Source organism: Ambystoma mexicanum, chromosome 13 (assembly GCF_040938575.1).
Source record: "Ambystoma mexicanum isolate Mex_15411 chromosome 13, UKY_AmexF1_1, whole genome shotgun sequence".
Taxonomy (NCBI): domain Eukaryota; kingdom Metazoa; phylum Chordata; class Amphibia; order Caudata; family Ambystomatidae; genus Ambystoma; species Ambystoma mexicanum.
In genome coordinates this window covers 388,190,203-388,207,520 of record NC_090938.1, presented here as the reverse complement: position 1 = coordinate 388,207,520, position 17,318 = coordinate 388,190,203, and the positions used below count along the sequence as shown (strand labels likewise).

The 17,318-nt window shown below is 45.6% G+C and overlaps 1 protein-coding gene across 1 annotated transcript in view; it reads left to right on the top strand.

Moving 5' to 3' along the window:
- Nucleotides 1-17,318, top strand: part of SLC22A17 (solute carrier family 22 member 17) — a 291,227-nt gene that overhangs the window by 138,859 nt on the left and 135,050 nt on the right. The window contains exons 5-6 of the mRNA XM_069633948.1: nt 13,856-14,021; nt 14,499-14,644. Coding sequence (XP_069490049.1) covers nt 13,856-14,021; nt 14,499-14,644 — 312 coding nt within the window. The remainder of the gene's footprint in view (nt 1-13,855; nt 14,022-14,498; nt 14,645-17,318) is intronic.

Genomic DNA, 17,318 nt, shown 5'->3' with positions numbered 1-17,318 from the left:
TCATCCGGTCTCTCCATATGTGATCTGAGACTGAAGGACAAAGCCTGTTCATTAAAGCCAGACAGAGACAGTCGTTCCCATCCATCTTAGGACAGATGATACAAAGTAATACTAGGTTGAAAGCTAAATGTCCTAGCTCAAGCCCTTATTGGTGCAGACAAAACCTATGGGGCTGTTCTCATCACCTCGAATTGTTGCTCATGTGCTGGTAACCTTCCAAGGTATCAAGACTGAGAAGACCTCACTGACCAATCCCTACTCGCCTCCCGCGCCAGTTCACACTGTATTGCATCACTTTATTGCATCAACCAGTTATAATGCACAAACCTGACATGCCTTTAGTTGCAACATTTAGGTGGTGGTCGCAGGTGGAGCCACCAGATAATGTGTAACCAATCAGGACACTAACCCCATATAAATGTTATATGGTGTTTACCCCACTAATCAAACCCAGTCTACCTTAGGTTTTGTGGACTCACTTGTAATTTCTGGCGTCATAACCCTTTATAAAATGTTGACAAGCCTGTAACGAGTCGAGAGCATTGAACATCCTGAGATGTCCATTACTGTCCCTGCTTTATGAGATCTCGTTAATGAAGCAGTGGTTTTGTCACATGTCTGGACTTTTTTGTTGGGCGTGGGGATTTCCCCAGAACTAGACCTCTTGCTTTTATAATGGGGGCTTTCCCACCCCTCCACTACATTGTCATTGGCGTAATGTGATTGAAAGGTGTAAAAGACTTAAGTAAGGCTTTAATGCCTTTCAGTCATGCCACGCCACATTTTCAGTCATTTGTATGGCGGATAAGAGGGTCAGAACTCAACTTGTGTTTCCGCGCCCTCCCTTCCTATCTGCCATACAAATGCTCCAGCATCTGCGCTGGCATGGTTTTTCATGCCGGCACAAATGCTGGAGATCCCTATGGAGTCCACCTGCTTTATGCATCAAGCAGGCGGACCCCATAGGGATCCATTGTACACGCTTCTTGCCATGTGATCAATATCAGGGAGGGTGTACAACTGAAATGAAACCCTCCCCAAAGGATTACGTTTTGTTATGTGCCTTCTTTGCATATACAGTGATTGGAGAATGTGCCATTCCATTTATGCGGAATAGCATTGACTTGAATTGTGGTCTTTTTTTCATGACCATTGTGGACCCACGTCGGGCTGAGAGTTTGGTTCATTTGAAATGTGTTTATGTCCTAGCTGTTCTTGATCACTTTATTTGTTAGCTAGCCAAGGCTTTTTGTTGGTGTGACCGTGTAAGCAGATGGGGAAACTCCCTTTTCCAATAGAGTTATTTTTATAGTTCTGAGTCATTTGTTACCTGACAATCTCCCAGTGGGTCCCTCCCAAGATGGCATCAATCTGGTTATACAGGTACTACAAACTGTCAGCTATTGCCATCACAACAATAAAACAAACTGTGGAAGAAATGGAGCGCACACAATAGAATTCTAAAGAGTAGCCAGGCATAGAAAGGTTAATTGTATTGCAAGACAAAAACTAGCAGCGTGCCCACTTCTAAACTTCAGGCAGCAACCCAGTCTCCACCTCCCTGAGGACTCTTTTATAGGATAATTTGAGCTGACAAATGAACTTCTTATGACTCTGAGCTAATTTAATCTGGCGGGGAGGGGGAGATCGACCCGGGAAGACTATGGGGCTCATAATGAGTTCCCCGGTCTGGAACAAATGGCGGAATAAATACTGGTAATTTCAGCACTGGCACTTTTTCCACATCAGGGAAACACAAGTTTGCCAGTGGGGGCAGTGAGCACCAGTACTGGTAATTCTGGCAATCCCATCCATGGAATGGGAATTTGCTGGCGTCTCCGCCGCTCGCAATATCCTGGTAATACCAGGATCAGAGCGGCAGAAACAGTAAGGCAGTTTTGCCGGTATCCCGTCGGTAATGAAGGCCTATTTCTAGCTCCTCACGAGTCAGTTCCAATTGGTCAGTTCTCACATTTCCAGTTGGTGCGTCTTCTCCTGTGAGTTCGCCTGCTGCACTTGGTCACATGACGAAAATCCTTCTCGAAAGGACCTGACTCGGCAGTAACTTTGAGGGTCAGCTGCTGCCTGCCTGCATGCTTTGCATATTGTACTTTCCCATCAGTCCATTGTCTCATGCAAACCACTATTATTCTAGTCCCCATGCCAATCTCCCAGCACCAAGACTCCAAAGCAATGCCAGCACTTCTCATCGTGCCAACCACCACAGTGGCTGAGGTCTCATAATGTTGGACCAGCAGCCTCGACGGCTGTGATGTCTTCAGAAATTGGCCCACATTAAGTATCCATGCTAAAATGGGATCAACAAGGAACCCTCAATGAAGAAATGCTTTTGTGCTTTTACAAAACAAGTACACAGAAGTACATTGTCTAAAACCCATTTATGCCCAAAAAGCTAAACCATTTGAAAAAAACATGATTATCATTAAAATGTTAAATACAGCTGCAGCTGCTTCCTATTATGGATCATATCTTAAAATAGCAAACTTAATTGTACCTTAAGTACTAAAACTTCTCTCATGCAGAAATCTAAATATTGCACAATTAATCCCCATTCACCCGTATACAGTATGTATTCGTGAAACCCCATTCCCTCCAGGTAATTGCTCCAATCAGCACTGAACTGGCAAAATAGAGTTCTGTGTTCTCACACCCATCTATCTTCTGCTACGTTTCCCTGTTGCCTACAAATCAAATGGGTGGTCACAATGAAGTCAAGAACCTGAACGAGTAGATGGCCCTAATGTGCGCTACTGCGCGCACTTGCTGCAAATGCTTTTCCGGGTAAAGCATTTTAGCCCTCTGCCACTTCCTCTTGCTGGCAATTATGGGGCTGTACCCATTTCCGGCTGTGCCAGGTGGACTTCAATTGTATCAATATTTGTTTCAATCTTTCAAGCAAGCACATGTTCTGCAAGCTCGCTACCAGTCCCGAAATCTTACTTCCATTCACGAGGAACCCTCATACCATGCCGATAATGGCTACCTCGACGAAGAAAGGGCATTACAGTGGACAGCAGGATGGTACGGCATGCCGAGGTAGCCATTATTTCCATTAGCACCAATTGTAGGGGTTGGAAGTGGAAAACATGTGGGGGAAATGGGAAAAGTGCTAAAGAGTGTTCTCCAAGCGTCCTGTGAAGGGGGCTCCGGAAGTGGCATCGGAACAGTGTGGAGATGGCAGACTGTTGCTATGGCCTGTGAGGGAGCAGCTAGCCTCTGGGCAGGAGGCAGACCACATTTTGGGCGGCTTGGAGCCAAGTGGAGCAGCATCGGAGGCGAGGCCTAGAAGGAACGGGCACACCAGGAGAGCGCCCAGAGGCTAGCAAGGAGATGGTAAATGGCAGCAGGAGGTCCGTTGAGTCACTCGGACATCTCGGAATGTGTAATAACACTGGCAAATAAGGCCCACATTCTGAGCCATCTGATTGGCTCTGCCCCACCTCCAGGGTGCTTATTTGCTGTAGATGCTCAGCATGGTCTTTGTGTGTATTCAATGTCCACATGGTTTCAAGAATCCAGTGATTGCCCTTGCCCCTCTCTCTGCCTTCCTGCGCCTTTGTACAGTACATATTTCCCATGATCAGGTCTACGCTGGAGCCAGGCCCAAGAATGAGAGTGCATTTCCACTCTTAAGCTTTAGGCTTTCGAGATAACTCGATTCACACTGATTTTGGCGCCTTTTGCTTGCACATTCCTTTGCAATGATGCACCATTCCTGTTCATTTCCATGATTGTTGTCCATGCATTACCATTCGTTTGTTGCAAATTCTATAGAATGCGCTGCATACACAAATATGTGCGCTGGGTGCGGTTCATATATTTTACACTACGGGAGCTAAAATTGAGCCCTGCTAAGGACAAACGAGCAATTTCACCAGGCCTGAACATAAAAAACTCATGTAAGACTCTTGTGAATCAACAAAGTTGTAGCCACACCCTTTTCTGTCTTATCAACAATGCCTTCCCAACAGCCACGCCCCTTTCTGCCTTGTCAATCCCCTCCCAACAGCCACACCCCTTTCTGCCTCATCAACAATCCCTTCCCAACAGCCACGCCCCTTTCTGCCTTATCAATCCCCTCCCAAAAGCCACACCCCTTTCTGCCTTAATCCCCTCTCAACAGCCACACCCCTTTCTGCCTTATCAACAATCCCTTCCCAAACCTTGGGTGCCACCTAATGTCATACTTTGTTTAAAAAGTGAAAGCCTTCCTTCCAACATTCTTATTTGTGACTCCTGCCCAGGTGAAGTCTAGCCATAGCCGCCAAAACACCATGCACTATTCTAGATCTTGCAGCCGTAGAAGAGAAGGAAGTGCCCAAAATGGTGGCTGCCCTTAAAACATTGGTTCCAATCAGCAACTGTAGTGGCGATTTGGCTTGCTCAGGCGTATCAGTACTGTCCTGCCATATTACTGCACTCGCCTTTGTCTCACTCTTTGTGTGACTGTCCACAAGAACCATAAACTTGCTGTTGGCTCTTTATTGTAGTAAGGGGTGTGCCAATCCAGACACTTGGCCAATTTCAAACCTATATCTGGCCTACTACCCGATACAGTCATCACCAGACTCGTGTCCCCCCACCCAGACTCGCACTGTTCCTTTACAGCGCCCAATAAGGCTTTCACCCTCACCAAGATACACAAAATTCCATTCTAGCCATCAGAGAAGAATTACTGCAGTCAAGGGCACATTTGCACCGCGCTACTCCTACTTTTCAATGATGCTACCATGTACATTGGGCATAGCAGCGCTGTGCCCAAATGGGCCCCGTCCATCTTAGAAAATTCATCTGGCCAGATCAGGTTTGCCATCGTCGTCTCTAAACCCTTGACTATCGCTGAAGAGTACCCCTAGGTTCACCCATGCCCCGATTTGATTTCAAATATGCATTACCGCTCAGGCCCACGCCATTGAATCCTGAAATGTCCGTTTTTATATCCATGTAGAGGATGCACAGCTGCATCTAAAATTACATGAAGGATTGAACGACCGGAAACAAGTTGGCACTTGCCTAACACAAGTACACAACTCAACTCGAGAGCATCCATAATGAAGATCTATTCCTAGGGCACTTCATTTTATTATAGACAGTCTATTGGTATTGTTATTGGGTTACTAGTGTAACAGAGAAGATCTATGCCTAAGCCAAGCCGACAAGTGTTTCAACCAATTTTGATCTTTTTCAAGGCTGTATAGAGGCAGGTGATCAATACACTCGAATTCACTGATTATTCAATATCAAATCAATGTGTCAATCTTTCTAAGGTTGGTGATAGAAGTTGTTATGGCCGAGACCAATTCGGTTTCTCAGTGTTGATACTAGGTAAATAGTTGTGTATTAAGGCAGCAGTTCTATCGCCAGGGATCAAGTTAAGGTTCTGATAAGAGGTCCTGTATTTTACATTGTGCCAAAATCTGTATGTCTAAGAGGGTGGGACAAAACCTTGTATCACCAAGATAATTACCCACCAAGCATTTTTACGTATAAACTGCTCAAACAAACCCAACCAAGGCACACCAGACACTTGGCTTGCCCAATTAATATTATTCTGTGCCTCGGTCAGTCTGAAGTTATCAGGTTTCCTCTCCACTAGCTGACATCCATGATAGAAAGTGTGAATCCTGGGGAAGTGTTAAATGGGGATTTCATCTTCCTTCCACAGATGGTGCGCTCACCAAGGGTGTTTTCCATCCACTTTTTCTAATATCCCAAATCCTCTGCTTTCTCTCACTGCTTGACAAGATATCCCTGATCCCTCTGTTGACCACATCACAAATGGATTACATGAGTGCTGGACAAGAACATTTGCGGACTCTAAAGGGACCGCATGATCCATATTATCTACGTATTGTGTCGCTTTTACCACATGACAGGAGCACTAAACTATCCCAAACATCTGGATTCAGTGTTTTGCATTGTCCCCTATGCAGAAGACATGTCAGTTGCCTCTGCAAGGGCTTTGGACTTAGCTGACCACACCCCCAAGGTCAACTTTCCAGAACCGCCAATGCCATCTGGTTGGTTAAACATAATATGGTTGTTTGGGGATTGCTCCACATCTGTCACTATACGCAGTAGATCAGTCTTCTGTCAAGTACTGAAACCCTGCCTGTCCCTTGTTTCATTTAGCCCTCAATCATCCAAAGGTACTGGTATCCTCAAGCTTGCTCAGAAACGTTACAATTTTCCTCTCCCAGTCCCTCAGCCATAGAAATCTACACACCCACCCTTTTCCATCTTGTTGCACTATGAAACAGCTGCAAAGCGGTCAGAGTGCTATATAAACACATTAAATAAATGGATACATTTACAATTTTTCAAAGACAATATTTCTCATGAGAGAGTTACTTGTGAAAAGTCTTTCTGTTCACCCTCAGCTAACTTCTCTCAGTGTAAAAAAACGATTTGAATGTTAGTTGAATACATTTGTGTTGCTCAATGATTACTCATCATCAAGTGTCCTTAGAAATAAAGATTATTGTACTGCAATAATATTGCCTTGAAGAAGCCCTGAGGCGCGAAACACATGTTGGCGAGAGATTGTGTTTTTTCTGGCATAAATAGATAGCTGCATTATAGTTTTGGGCAGCTCTGGAAGTGTTAGAGGCTTGACCAATAAAATGGATGCTATGTAATTTGAATTGAAACATTTTTCTGTGTATATTAAAATAAGATTTCTCAGATATAAACTTTGATATTAGAGTATTTATTTGCTGAATTGTAACACTCCTAATGGATTATAAATATTGAACAAATTGATCTAATTTTTTGATAACTGAAGTCTGAATGAAGTGGCACGAGATTATTTGCAGTAACTGTTCACTGTTTTAAAAAAAATGTGGTTTAGGTTGATGTGGCCGCTGCCTAAAAATATATGTGGCAATTCATTACCCGAATCAACAAGCATGGGACATTCCTGCCACAAACTTCGTATTTACTATTCCTGGCTGTTAATGCCTTGCGCCAAGCGCGTATCCTGCCTGTAAATGCCCCTCAGAAACTGTCCTTCCTTCCTGCCTGCTAATGCTATTTACAGAGGTTTTTTTCCTATCCGTTCTTGCCTCTCTGAGAAGTTACTCTTGCCCCTGGCACGAAGGGTGGCAGGGATCAATAACCACGACAAGCCGGAAATGCAGGTACACTTCATTTCTTTTATTTTGGCTAAAACAAACAAACCATGAAATGACATTACACATTCCAAAGAAATGCAATGAGTCTTCCTGTTCCGCCGGATTGACCTAGAGGGCAACACAAGTCCAGATATAAAGTATTTCCTGCACCATTCATACTAATTCATATCCAGGTGTTGCCCCTTTGTCTCAGGTCATGCTTAAGGGTTTCCCTTAACCTTCTTCTCTCTGCTTCTTGGGGTTCTATCCCTTAAATTTCCGGTTGCCAGTTTAAGGGTTTCCTGCACCCTTTTTTTTTTTTTTTTTTACAGCCGTGTCACGGTATCTTCGCCTTGGTTCTCAGTCCAGGCTTTAAAACAGGGGTGCACAACCGGATTCTTTGGAGGGCCAAATGTACCACACAAGTCTCGTACTGTGGGCTGATAAAGACGTCATGGATTGAATTTCAACCCCTCAGGTCCCCATGTTTCACTCTGTGCCCAGACCCTCTGGTTCCCGTCTCGTCACTGCGCCCAACCCCCTCTCCGATCCCATGCTGTCGCTGTATGCCCCAGCCGTCCCCTGATGTCCCCCGGGCTGCGGCTGTGTACTCGCCTAACCTCTGGCTCCCTGTGTTGTAACTATGTACCCCTCTGGCCCTCGTGCTGTCGCTGAATGCCCAGAACCTCTAGTCCCTCCCCGTGATGTCTGTGTGCTGCTACCCTCCAGCCCCCCCTATTGTAGCTACGTACCCCTGGCCCCTCTGGTCCCTCGTGATGTCCCTGTTTGCTCCCAGCACCTCGTTTTCCCTTGATGTCGCTGTGCACCTTCAACCCCTCAGGTTCCCATGTTTTGCTCTGTGCCCAGACCCTCTGGTTCCGGTCTCGTCACTGCGCCCCACCCCCTCTCGTATCCCATGCTGTCTCAACCCCCCCGTTACCCCTGATGTCGCTGTATACCTGTCAGTCAGCAATAGTGCGTAGCGCTGACCCACAGCACCTACAAGGTAAATTGTGTCACCATCTTGACCACTTACTAAACTTAATTTTAATTAGAGGAAAATTGCACTTTGTGCCTAATCTGTAACATAGAAGGAAACTGCTAGTGTGGAATCCGCAGAAACGTTTGAATATATTGCAGCATCCGCTCGTGATTATTAGACTAGTTTTGATTTTGCAAACATTCTGATCCTTGACTGTATGCTGGAGGAGATTTAAACTCCAGTATACTACGTTCTCACTTTCTTGCCACCACTTACTTAACTTGGAATTGCAGTGCATTCCCAGCCTTCTTGGGCTAGCACACGCGCCATAACAGGGAATTACATTTCCCAGAATACCTAACGTCGCATTTAAGGAAAGGTCAGGCACTTCAGCGACGGCGCTTCCGCGACAAAGCCTGTCTACGCCGGTCCACGGCGTCCATCGGCGGAAAACTCTGCCTAAATCGCCCTGCACTGAAGCAAATCAACAGGTATGGGTTATTTCAAAATTTGCCATCTGTTTGCACAAACAATAGACTTACAAAAGCAACAAACAGTCAAAGCCTACCTTAACATCAGAGATGTCGTCACTAGCACACACACCCAAGAAAATTCTGCAATACCTACTGAAGACCCAGCTCCTGACAAACCAACTGTTCACCTTAACAATCCCGATCCCAGACAAATGCACACAGAAAACAGACCTAAAAAAACGGACACAGTGACTAGACCCCTTGACCTATCACAACTTAAAATCGGGCTACTCAACACAAGATCACTAAACGAGCATGCCCAAGAAATAAATGACTACATATTACATGAAAAACTTGTCATTCTATGGCTCACTGCAACATGGCTATAAGAACCAACAGGCCCTACCATTGAGGTTGCCGTACCAACTGACTATACCATCTATTTTAAAAACAGAGAGACAGGGAAAGGTGGCAGAGTAGCAATAATTGCCATACAACCCCTAAATCTCTTCCCGGCACCAATACAGCGCACCGGCTGCGAAGTCTTGCTCCTAAAATTGCCTCAATATTATCGTCATTTATAGACCACCCTTGTTAGTTTCGGACTTCAATGATGAACTCACACTGCTCCTAAACAATCTCAAATCACCAAATGTAGTTACAATACTCCTTGGTGACCTAAATAAACGGCGAGCAAAAACCAAAGACCCTGGACCCATACATCTAGAAGAGGACCTACTCAACTGCTCCTATTCAATAATAAACAATGAGACCACCTCCATCTCAGGAAACCAACTTGACTGGATAATTAGCCACAATGTTGAGACAACAGTTCCAGTAACGCATCCATGGATTTGGTCTGACCACCACAAAATTGAAACGATACTCACACCAAAACATAAAATTGACAAACCCATAAACACGCCAAACAAAGTACAAGGGAGGAACCTAAAGAAAATGACCATCGCTATACTCACTCAAGGAATTGAGCACATCATGAGCACTACAAATGACAGTGACTCCTCATGTGATAAGATCATACAAACCTATAACAACCATTTTCAGGAACTCCTAGCAACTCATGCTCCCGTAAAAGACAAACGGGTCAGGCCCAACATAAACTATCAAAAATGGTTCAGTGAACCAAACTTGAAAGAAAACTTGAAAGGAAATGGTTAAGACCCCACAGAAGCTAATAAAATCAACTGGAAGAACGCACACATGGAATACAAGAACAAGCTGACCATATTAAAAACAAAAAAAAACTTTAATGAACAAATTAACTCGGCCACAAACTCCAAAGGTGAACTTTTCCAAATTTTGAAATCCATAGAGAAACCCAAAGCCCTTTCCCCACCATTTCAACCCACCAAGACAGATTGCGAAAATGTACAAATAGTATTTCAAAACAAAATACTTAAAGCTAGAGAATCTATAACAAAGTGCAAGACAATCAACCCACCCCAACCCAACCACATCAGTGAAGAAACCCAAAAACTCAGTCCTAAATTTCAGTTCACAACTATAACCACGGACAACATGAGGAAAACTCTCTCCAAAATAAACTGCACATTCTGTACATAAAACGTACTACCACCAAAACTGATACTCGATTACCCAGGAATATTCATTCCATTCCTCACACGAATGGTAATCGCCTCCTTTAGAGACCACATTGTACCAACGACAATAAAAACAGTCAGTCACACCCTGCCCAAGAAACCAGAACTAAATCAACAGGACCCATCAAATCTACGACCCATCACCAGCTGTAATTTCCTATTGAAAATATTAGACAAGATTGCTACAGAACAACTACAAGAGTACATAGACAGCAACAATCCTCCCCATCCTCAGCAGTTAGGATTCAGAAAAGCGCACAGCACTGAATCCGCCCTGTTGGACCTACAGACAGAAATGCTGGGACTCCTGGACAGTGGCAAAGCAGGATTTCTGATCTTACTATTATTATTATTAAATTATTATTACTGGACATCTTTGCAGTTTTCGATTTGCTGGATCACTGGAAGCTCTGAGAGGGCCTAGACCATGTTGGAAACTGCTCCCAGGGTGCCATTGACTGGATATCTTCTTTCCTCCAAGATGGACAATCCAAAATAATTTGGGGAAACCAGCATCAACAACTAAACCAGTGGATTGTGGTGTCCCACAAGGAGCCCGCTTCTCTCCACTTCTGTTTAATTTGTACCTACAATGCCTATGCCCATTGCTAACCCAACTTGGCATATTCTTTACTGACTTTGCTGACGACACACAGTGGTGTTTGAACTCAGTGGAGATTATAACCAAGATAGCACAAAACTAACATTCATCTACAACACCATCGAAGCCTGGATGAAGGCTAACTGGATGTGCCTCAATGGCACCAAAATTTAGCTTATGATCTTTGGCTCACCACATGCCAGAAAAAAACTCAGTCCAGCTTACTCTACAGTTAATATCAAGGAAACACCAATTATAGTGTTGGAAAAAGTGAAAACACTAGGAATCTATATGCAGGCATCACTTGGAGCAGAAGCCCAGGTAGCATACTTAAAAAGAAACTGCCAATACTACCAAAAACTCCTGAAGAAAATCAAACCCCTATTAAATAAGCAGAACAGCACAACCATAGCTAGAGCCACCATTCTCTCAAGATTAGACTATGGAAATGCCCTAATGCTGGGAGCCAGTAGAACATGCATAAATAGTGCCAGGTGATACAGAACACGCGGTCAGAACCATCACCGACAAAACAAAAAGAGAACACATCACAGGAGAAAGGAGGGACTTGCATTGGCTAGCCATAGAGGAACGAATCACATTTAAATCCCTGATGTTGGTTCACCGTTTCACAAATGGAAATGGCCCTATATACCTCGAAAAGCAATTCAAGAGATACGAACCAATTCGAAATCTCAGATCCATGAACAAAGGTCTCTTACAGACCAAGCCATCTAAAAAATCAAATGGCTTAGGTAGGGCCTTCCCTACCAAAGTAATAGCAAAATGGAACACACTACCCGAGACCTTAGGAACTGAAACAAATCTGAAATGTTTTAAAAAGAAACTAAAAACCCTCTTATTTAAATAAACACCTACTAATTTGAGCACCGTTTCAACTGATCCACACACACCTATTTGTTGTCCCGTCACCATGTCCCTGTCTGTATGGAAAGCGCTCTGATGCCTGTGGGCTGCAGCGCTATACAAATAAAATAAATAACCCCCGCCCCTCTGGTTCTGTGATGTCTCTCTGTGCCCCCATCACCCTCTGGCCCTCGATACCACTGCTGTATGCCTCCAAACCCTCAGGTCCCTGGCAATGTCGCTGTGAGCACTGCCCCTCTGGTCCTCGTGTACCATACCCTCCTGTCTGTGCCTTGGCACGTGCGCTGTCCAGGTGGCGCTAAGATGAGCGCAGTGGCTGGTCTTCGGATTCTTGCTGTTCATGGCCTGTGAGAGAGTGCCTATGCACACTCCCTTGTCCCCTCCCTCGTCGTCGAGCGCTTGAAGCGCATGTTGTGTGTGCGATGTGTGGATGAACCATCATATATCATATCACTATGCTTGCTCTCTACTCTACACCATCACACAATTAGAGTGCAGCTACACCCCTCGATCAATTCAGCTTAGCTGCCCACATACAAATACTATCCCATAAACACCTCATCCCTCTAATAAAACGCAGCTATATCCTACGAAAAATCGGCCTGGCTGCACACATAAGGGTCCCACAGGCCTAACGCAGCCAGAACCCAGTCTTAGTGTCCACCCGCCAGACTGCACGCAGCGAACCGATAACATTACTTCCACACCTAACGCTAGATTGCAGCTACCAGCAAGCAACTACATCAGCTGCACACGTAACTGGTGCACCCAAGCACCTTTCAACACTCTACTCCTTCAACTGACCTGGACTTCGGTCCCCAAGGGCGTTCAATTTACCAGCGCTTTGTGGTCATACCAATGATATATAGAGTGTTATATAAATGCCAAATAACATAACAGAACAAAAATAAAGTGTTTTTTTTTTTATCAATTGCTTTTTAACTGTAACATGTGTCAAGCATTGCGCTTTAATGGCTTTGCCACTTCGATTTATTTGTATTATAGGACTGAAATCATGTTTTAAATAGAAATAACGCTGCAGGTTCAGGATGCAAAGAAAAAAAAGGACTTTAAGCCAAGCAACACTTCATCATTAGTGACTTGGACTTTAAGGGTTTCCTGCAGCCTTCTACTCTAGCCTTGTAGGGGTCTCATCCTTCCTAACCTTTAAACCTGACTACTGCTGCAACAGATTTTGCACGCTTTGAGATAACAGTGCTTCCGTCACCCTCTTGCCTGACTCACCACTTCTATTCATGCACCTGTCATCCTTCTCGACGCCCCACAACATGATCCTTCCTCCTTCCGGGGATTGACTCATTCAAACTGGTATTGCACCCCTAAACCCTACATTCTCATACATTGCTAATCTTACTAGATAGACCTTCGCTAGCCTCTTGATGATCTCCTCCCCTACCTCTTCTTGATGTACCCAAACATACCTCTTGCTCCCTTTAGCCAACCTTCTCCTGATGTTCCCAACCAGCATATTGCTCTCTTGAACCAGCCTCTTCATGGTGTGTCCATCAACCTCCTGTATTTTCTTTGTTACAACATTTCCCCTGCTCATTTTTAGTGTTAGTGCTTATAGACTTTTGTGCTTCAGGAACACAACCAGTCCTTCTCTTTAGGAAGTGGCCGAGCCTGCTGTAACCTATTCCCTGTTGTTCTGGCTACCCAGGTGTAGGGGCTCTCTTCCTTAAAAGGCCTGTACCACGGCATGAAAATTGCATACTCCAAGGTCCAGGGTCTTCACATGATGTTCTGGCTCATTGTTGAATATTGTGGAAGGGGTCTTGTTGGATTTGAGTTCCAGGTCCGTTCCAGGTCTGGCTAAGAGCACTTCACTGAGAAATGGCAAGTGACCCTGCATGAGACTCTGAGGGTGAGTGGCCATGGGGTCTTCCCCCTGCCACCCATGGGCTCCTAATCTACTTGCTCATGGAGGCATTTGGTGCCCATAGCCACACCACTGGGCATCCCCAGATTCAGACAGGGGACTTCATCATACACCTTTATTCTGTTTATTGGTGGAAAATAGTTTTATTCCAAACCTGCGGGGTGTAGGTTTTTACTTGTGCTTTGTCCCAGGATTTACCCCATTGCCCGCCATGGGCTACTTACTCTAAATTATATTTTCTTCTCTCTTTTTCTAGGACTAGAGCTGTGCAGGCCAGCCCAGCGCCTCACCGTCACCATGGGGGCAGGGCTGGTCATGGTGGCGGGGCAGTTCCTGCTGCTAGGCCTGTCAGTGGGGTGCAAGGAATGGAGGGTGCTGCAAGCTGCGATCACTGGGCCGCTGGCAATCTTCCTGCTTTATGGGTGAGACAAGTTCCCCTCCTCTCAATTACTGATTAAGTCATTCTACCTACCTACGATTGGTGGGCCCTTCTTCCCGCCCAAGGACTGGATGAGAACCTCTTCCTGCCCCTGATGGATGAGCCCCTCTACTCCACCCATCAATGGATAATCGCCATTCCCCTTTCAGTACTGTGTAAGCCCTCCCTACCCACCCATCATTGGATGTGATTCCCTCTCCATTTAACGTTATGAACGTCTTTCTGTACCAATGGCTGGGTGAACCATTTTCAGCATTCATGACTGGATGATTTAGTCATTTACCCATGACTGAACAAGCCACTCCTGATTGGATTAATTGCCATTATCCTATTCTGTCTATAACATTTCTGTATTTTCTCTCTCTTCCCAAATCATCCTTGCCCCTTCCCTATCTCTCTCTACCACTTCTTCCTTATCTAATCCAACTACCTTCTCCTGCTCCCTCCTCCTTTTACACAGGTGGCCTGATCTCTTCTTGGAATCCCCTCGTTGGTTGCTGGCCTGTCAGAGGGTACCTGAGGCGCAGGCTGTGCTCAGAGTCTTGGTGAAGCGGAATGGACGTGGATTTGAAGGTGTGAGGGCCGACTCTGAGGATGTGTTCATGGGTAAGGAATAGAAGTCACATGCCCTTCAAGTACACCATTGAGAGTGAATGTTGAGGACCAGGAAATTAGGTGAAATTAACGCTCCTTCTGGTGGCTGTTTTTCTTTCGATTGCTAGTCTGTGAAACAGTGGCTTAGTCTTATTGCGACAAGTCTAGTATTATTGCCATACGTCTCCAAGTTTTCTGGGCTAATATTTGTGACAGGCTTCCTAGAACATATTACTACCTAAATCCTGGCTTTTGGAGGACGCACTAACCACTTCCTTCTATGAGCTGTAGTAAAGCAGGTGCTCTCTCTTATTGCAAGCATTCCACACAATAGCCCATGTGTTTACTCCAATCATTAGAACTAAGAACATTAAGTATCAATCTAACAATTGGATGATCATTTGCATTTCAGGGGTACCCTGGAAACTCATCATTTTCTTCCTTGAAAGTTCTGTCCTGACACTCTGGTCTTCCTCTCTCATGGGAGCCCATCACTCCTAGCACCAAGTCGCCCTGTCTGAGGTGACCGAGCACATTGCAAAACCGATTACCATGCCATACCCAATAATAACGAAAGACTGCAGACCGGTTTCCATAGCTGGGTATTTTAAATCATTTTTTATTTTTTATTTGGGAGTACAGTGATTTTAGGCAGTGAACACATTTTTCTCATTCTAGATGGGGTGTTTTTTTTCTAGGTGAGTAAAAATGTGTTTGACCTATTATTTTGTAATCCACATTAGTTTGTAATCCATACTTCGAAGGGATTGTGTCCTCCGACGTATTCCTCATCTTTGATAATTCGTCTCCAGCTGGCTGGCCTCGGAAATCTTTTCAGTAGAGGGCGCCGCGCGTCGACGTCCCTCGACGGCCACCGTATCGGCGCCAACGTCACCATGCCCATAAATAGCCGCGCACGGCGTCCGTTGCTCAGTTCCGTTTTTCCGCGCTTCGTGGGGCCTCGGATCGTCGTTGCTCAGTTCAGTCAGAATAACCTTCTATATCTACTCGAATATACCAACAACGTTCTCGATGGCATCTTCATCGGAACCGACGACGCCGTGATCCGGCTTCAAGAAATGTCGAGACTGCGGTAAATAAATGTCGATAACGGATCCACACAGGATCTGCTTGTGTTGCTTGGGCGCCGAGCACCATTGTTCGGAGTGTGAGGACTGCATGTCCATGACGTCGAAAGCCTTGAAGGAGCTCAAGGGGAAGCTCGAGAGAGGTCAGTCAGTCAAAACCTCCTCGAAAGTTTCTTCGGCTGAGTCGAGGCATTTGTCTCTTCACCGTCGAAAACATTCCCATTCTAGATCTCGAAGTAGCTCCCACCATTCGTCGAGATCAAGACACTCAAAAAAGAGACGTCGAAGATCCCCTTCCTCGTCTTCTGTTCCCCAGAAAGGGTCTCCTGTCCCACAAAACACAGCTCTCAGGCTGAGTGGGAGGAATTCAGAAAGAAACTGTTAAGTGTCTTCGATAAAGTGGCCTCGACCCCCTCAAAGACAGCTGAGGGTGATACCCCGGGTGAAAAACCCAAAAAATCAAAACGCTGCGAGTCGCTGCACCCGGCGAAACATTCCACCCGAGAGCACCACGAGCCATCGGGTAAGAAGGCACCATCTTCGACACTGTCGTCGAAGATTCCTTCGACGCATGGATCGGCGCCATTGACGCCGTTGTTGAAGGGTTCTTCGACGCATCGGTCGATCGACTCGACGCCGACATCGACGCCGATGAAAAAGAAGACCAAGGCTACTCCACAGCCAACGGTGATTCCAAGGGCCTCCGGCACGACACCGAGACCATCGTCGACATCCTTGAGTAGGATCCCGATCCTCTCGAGTTCTTCGAGGCCACTTCCAGTTTTCTCGACGCCGTTCTCGGCGCCTTCGAAGCCTGTCACATCGGCGTCAACGACATCGACGTTTTCTCGCCCAATAATGACGAGTTTGGCTCCTTCTGCCTTAGAGATGGGTTTTACACCATTTCAGAGGTCAGAGTACCCTGGACTATCTTCAATGTATGACGAGGGGGAAGATTCTGACCAGGAAAACTTTGGGTTGCAGAGGACCACACTGCCTGTTTCAGAGGATTTCACCTCTGAGGAAAGAAGGTTGAAGGACCTACAGGAGTCACTACATGAGGCAAGTGGGCTGGACACTTCCCCAGAAGTGGAATTTGTTAAGCCAGACCCAGGCGAACATGCCAAAACACCCTATAGTACCCTTATGACAAGAATTATTGAATTTATGGGTTGGTCTGCGCCTTCGCCTGTTTTTCAACAGGATGACCTGACAGACATATTAGACAAAGGTCCACATGAGGATCCTGTGGTCCCCTTCCATGCAGCTTTACAAAGGAAAATTACATCTAAGTGGGAAACTCTTGAAGTTATCCCTGCGGTCAATAAAAGATTGTCAGCCAAGTATAGGGTAGCTGCTGCTGACCCTGAATACTTATCAAAACACCAGACTCCAGAGAGCCTGGTGGTCCAAGCGGCAACTTCATCTAGCAGTAGGACCTCTTACCCTACTGTCCCACAGGATAGAGATGACAAGAGGTACGATTCTATGGTGAAGAAAGTCTTCTCTGCTTGTAGTATGGTGTTGAAGTCCATCAACGCCACCTGTACGCTCGCCAGGTTCAGTCACACACTGCGGGAGTGTGCTTCATCAGCGGC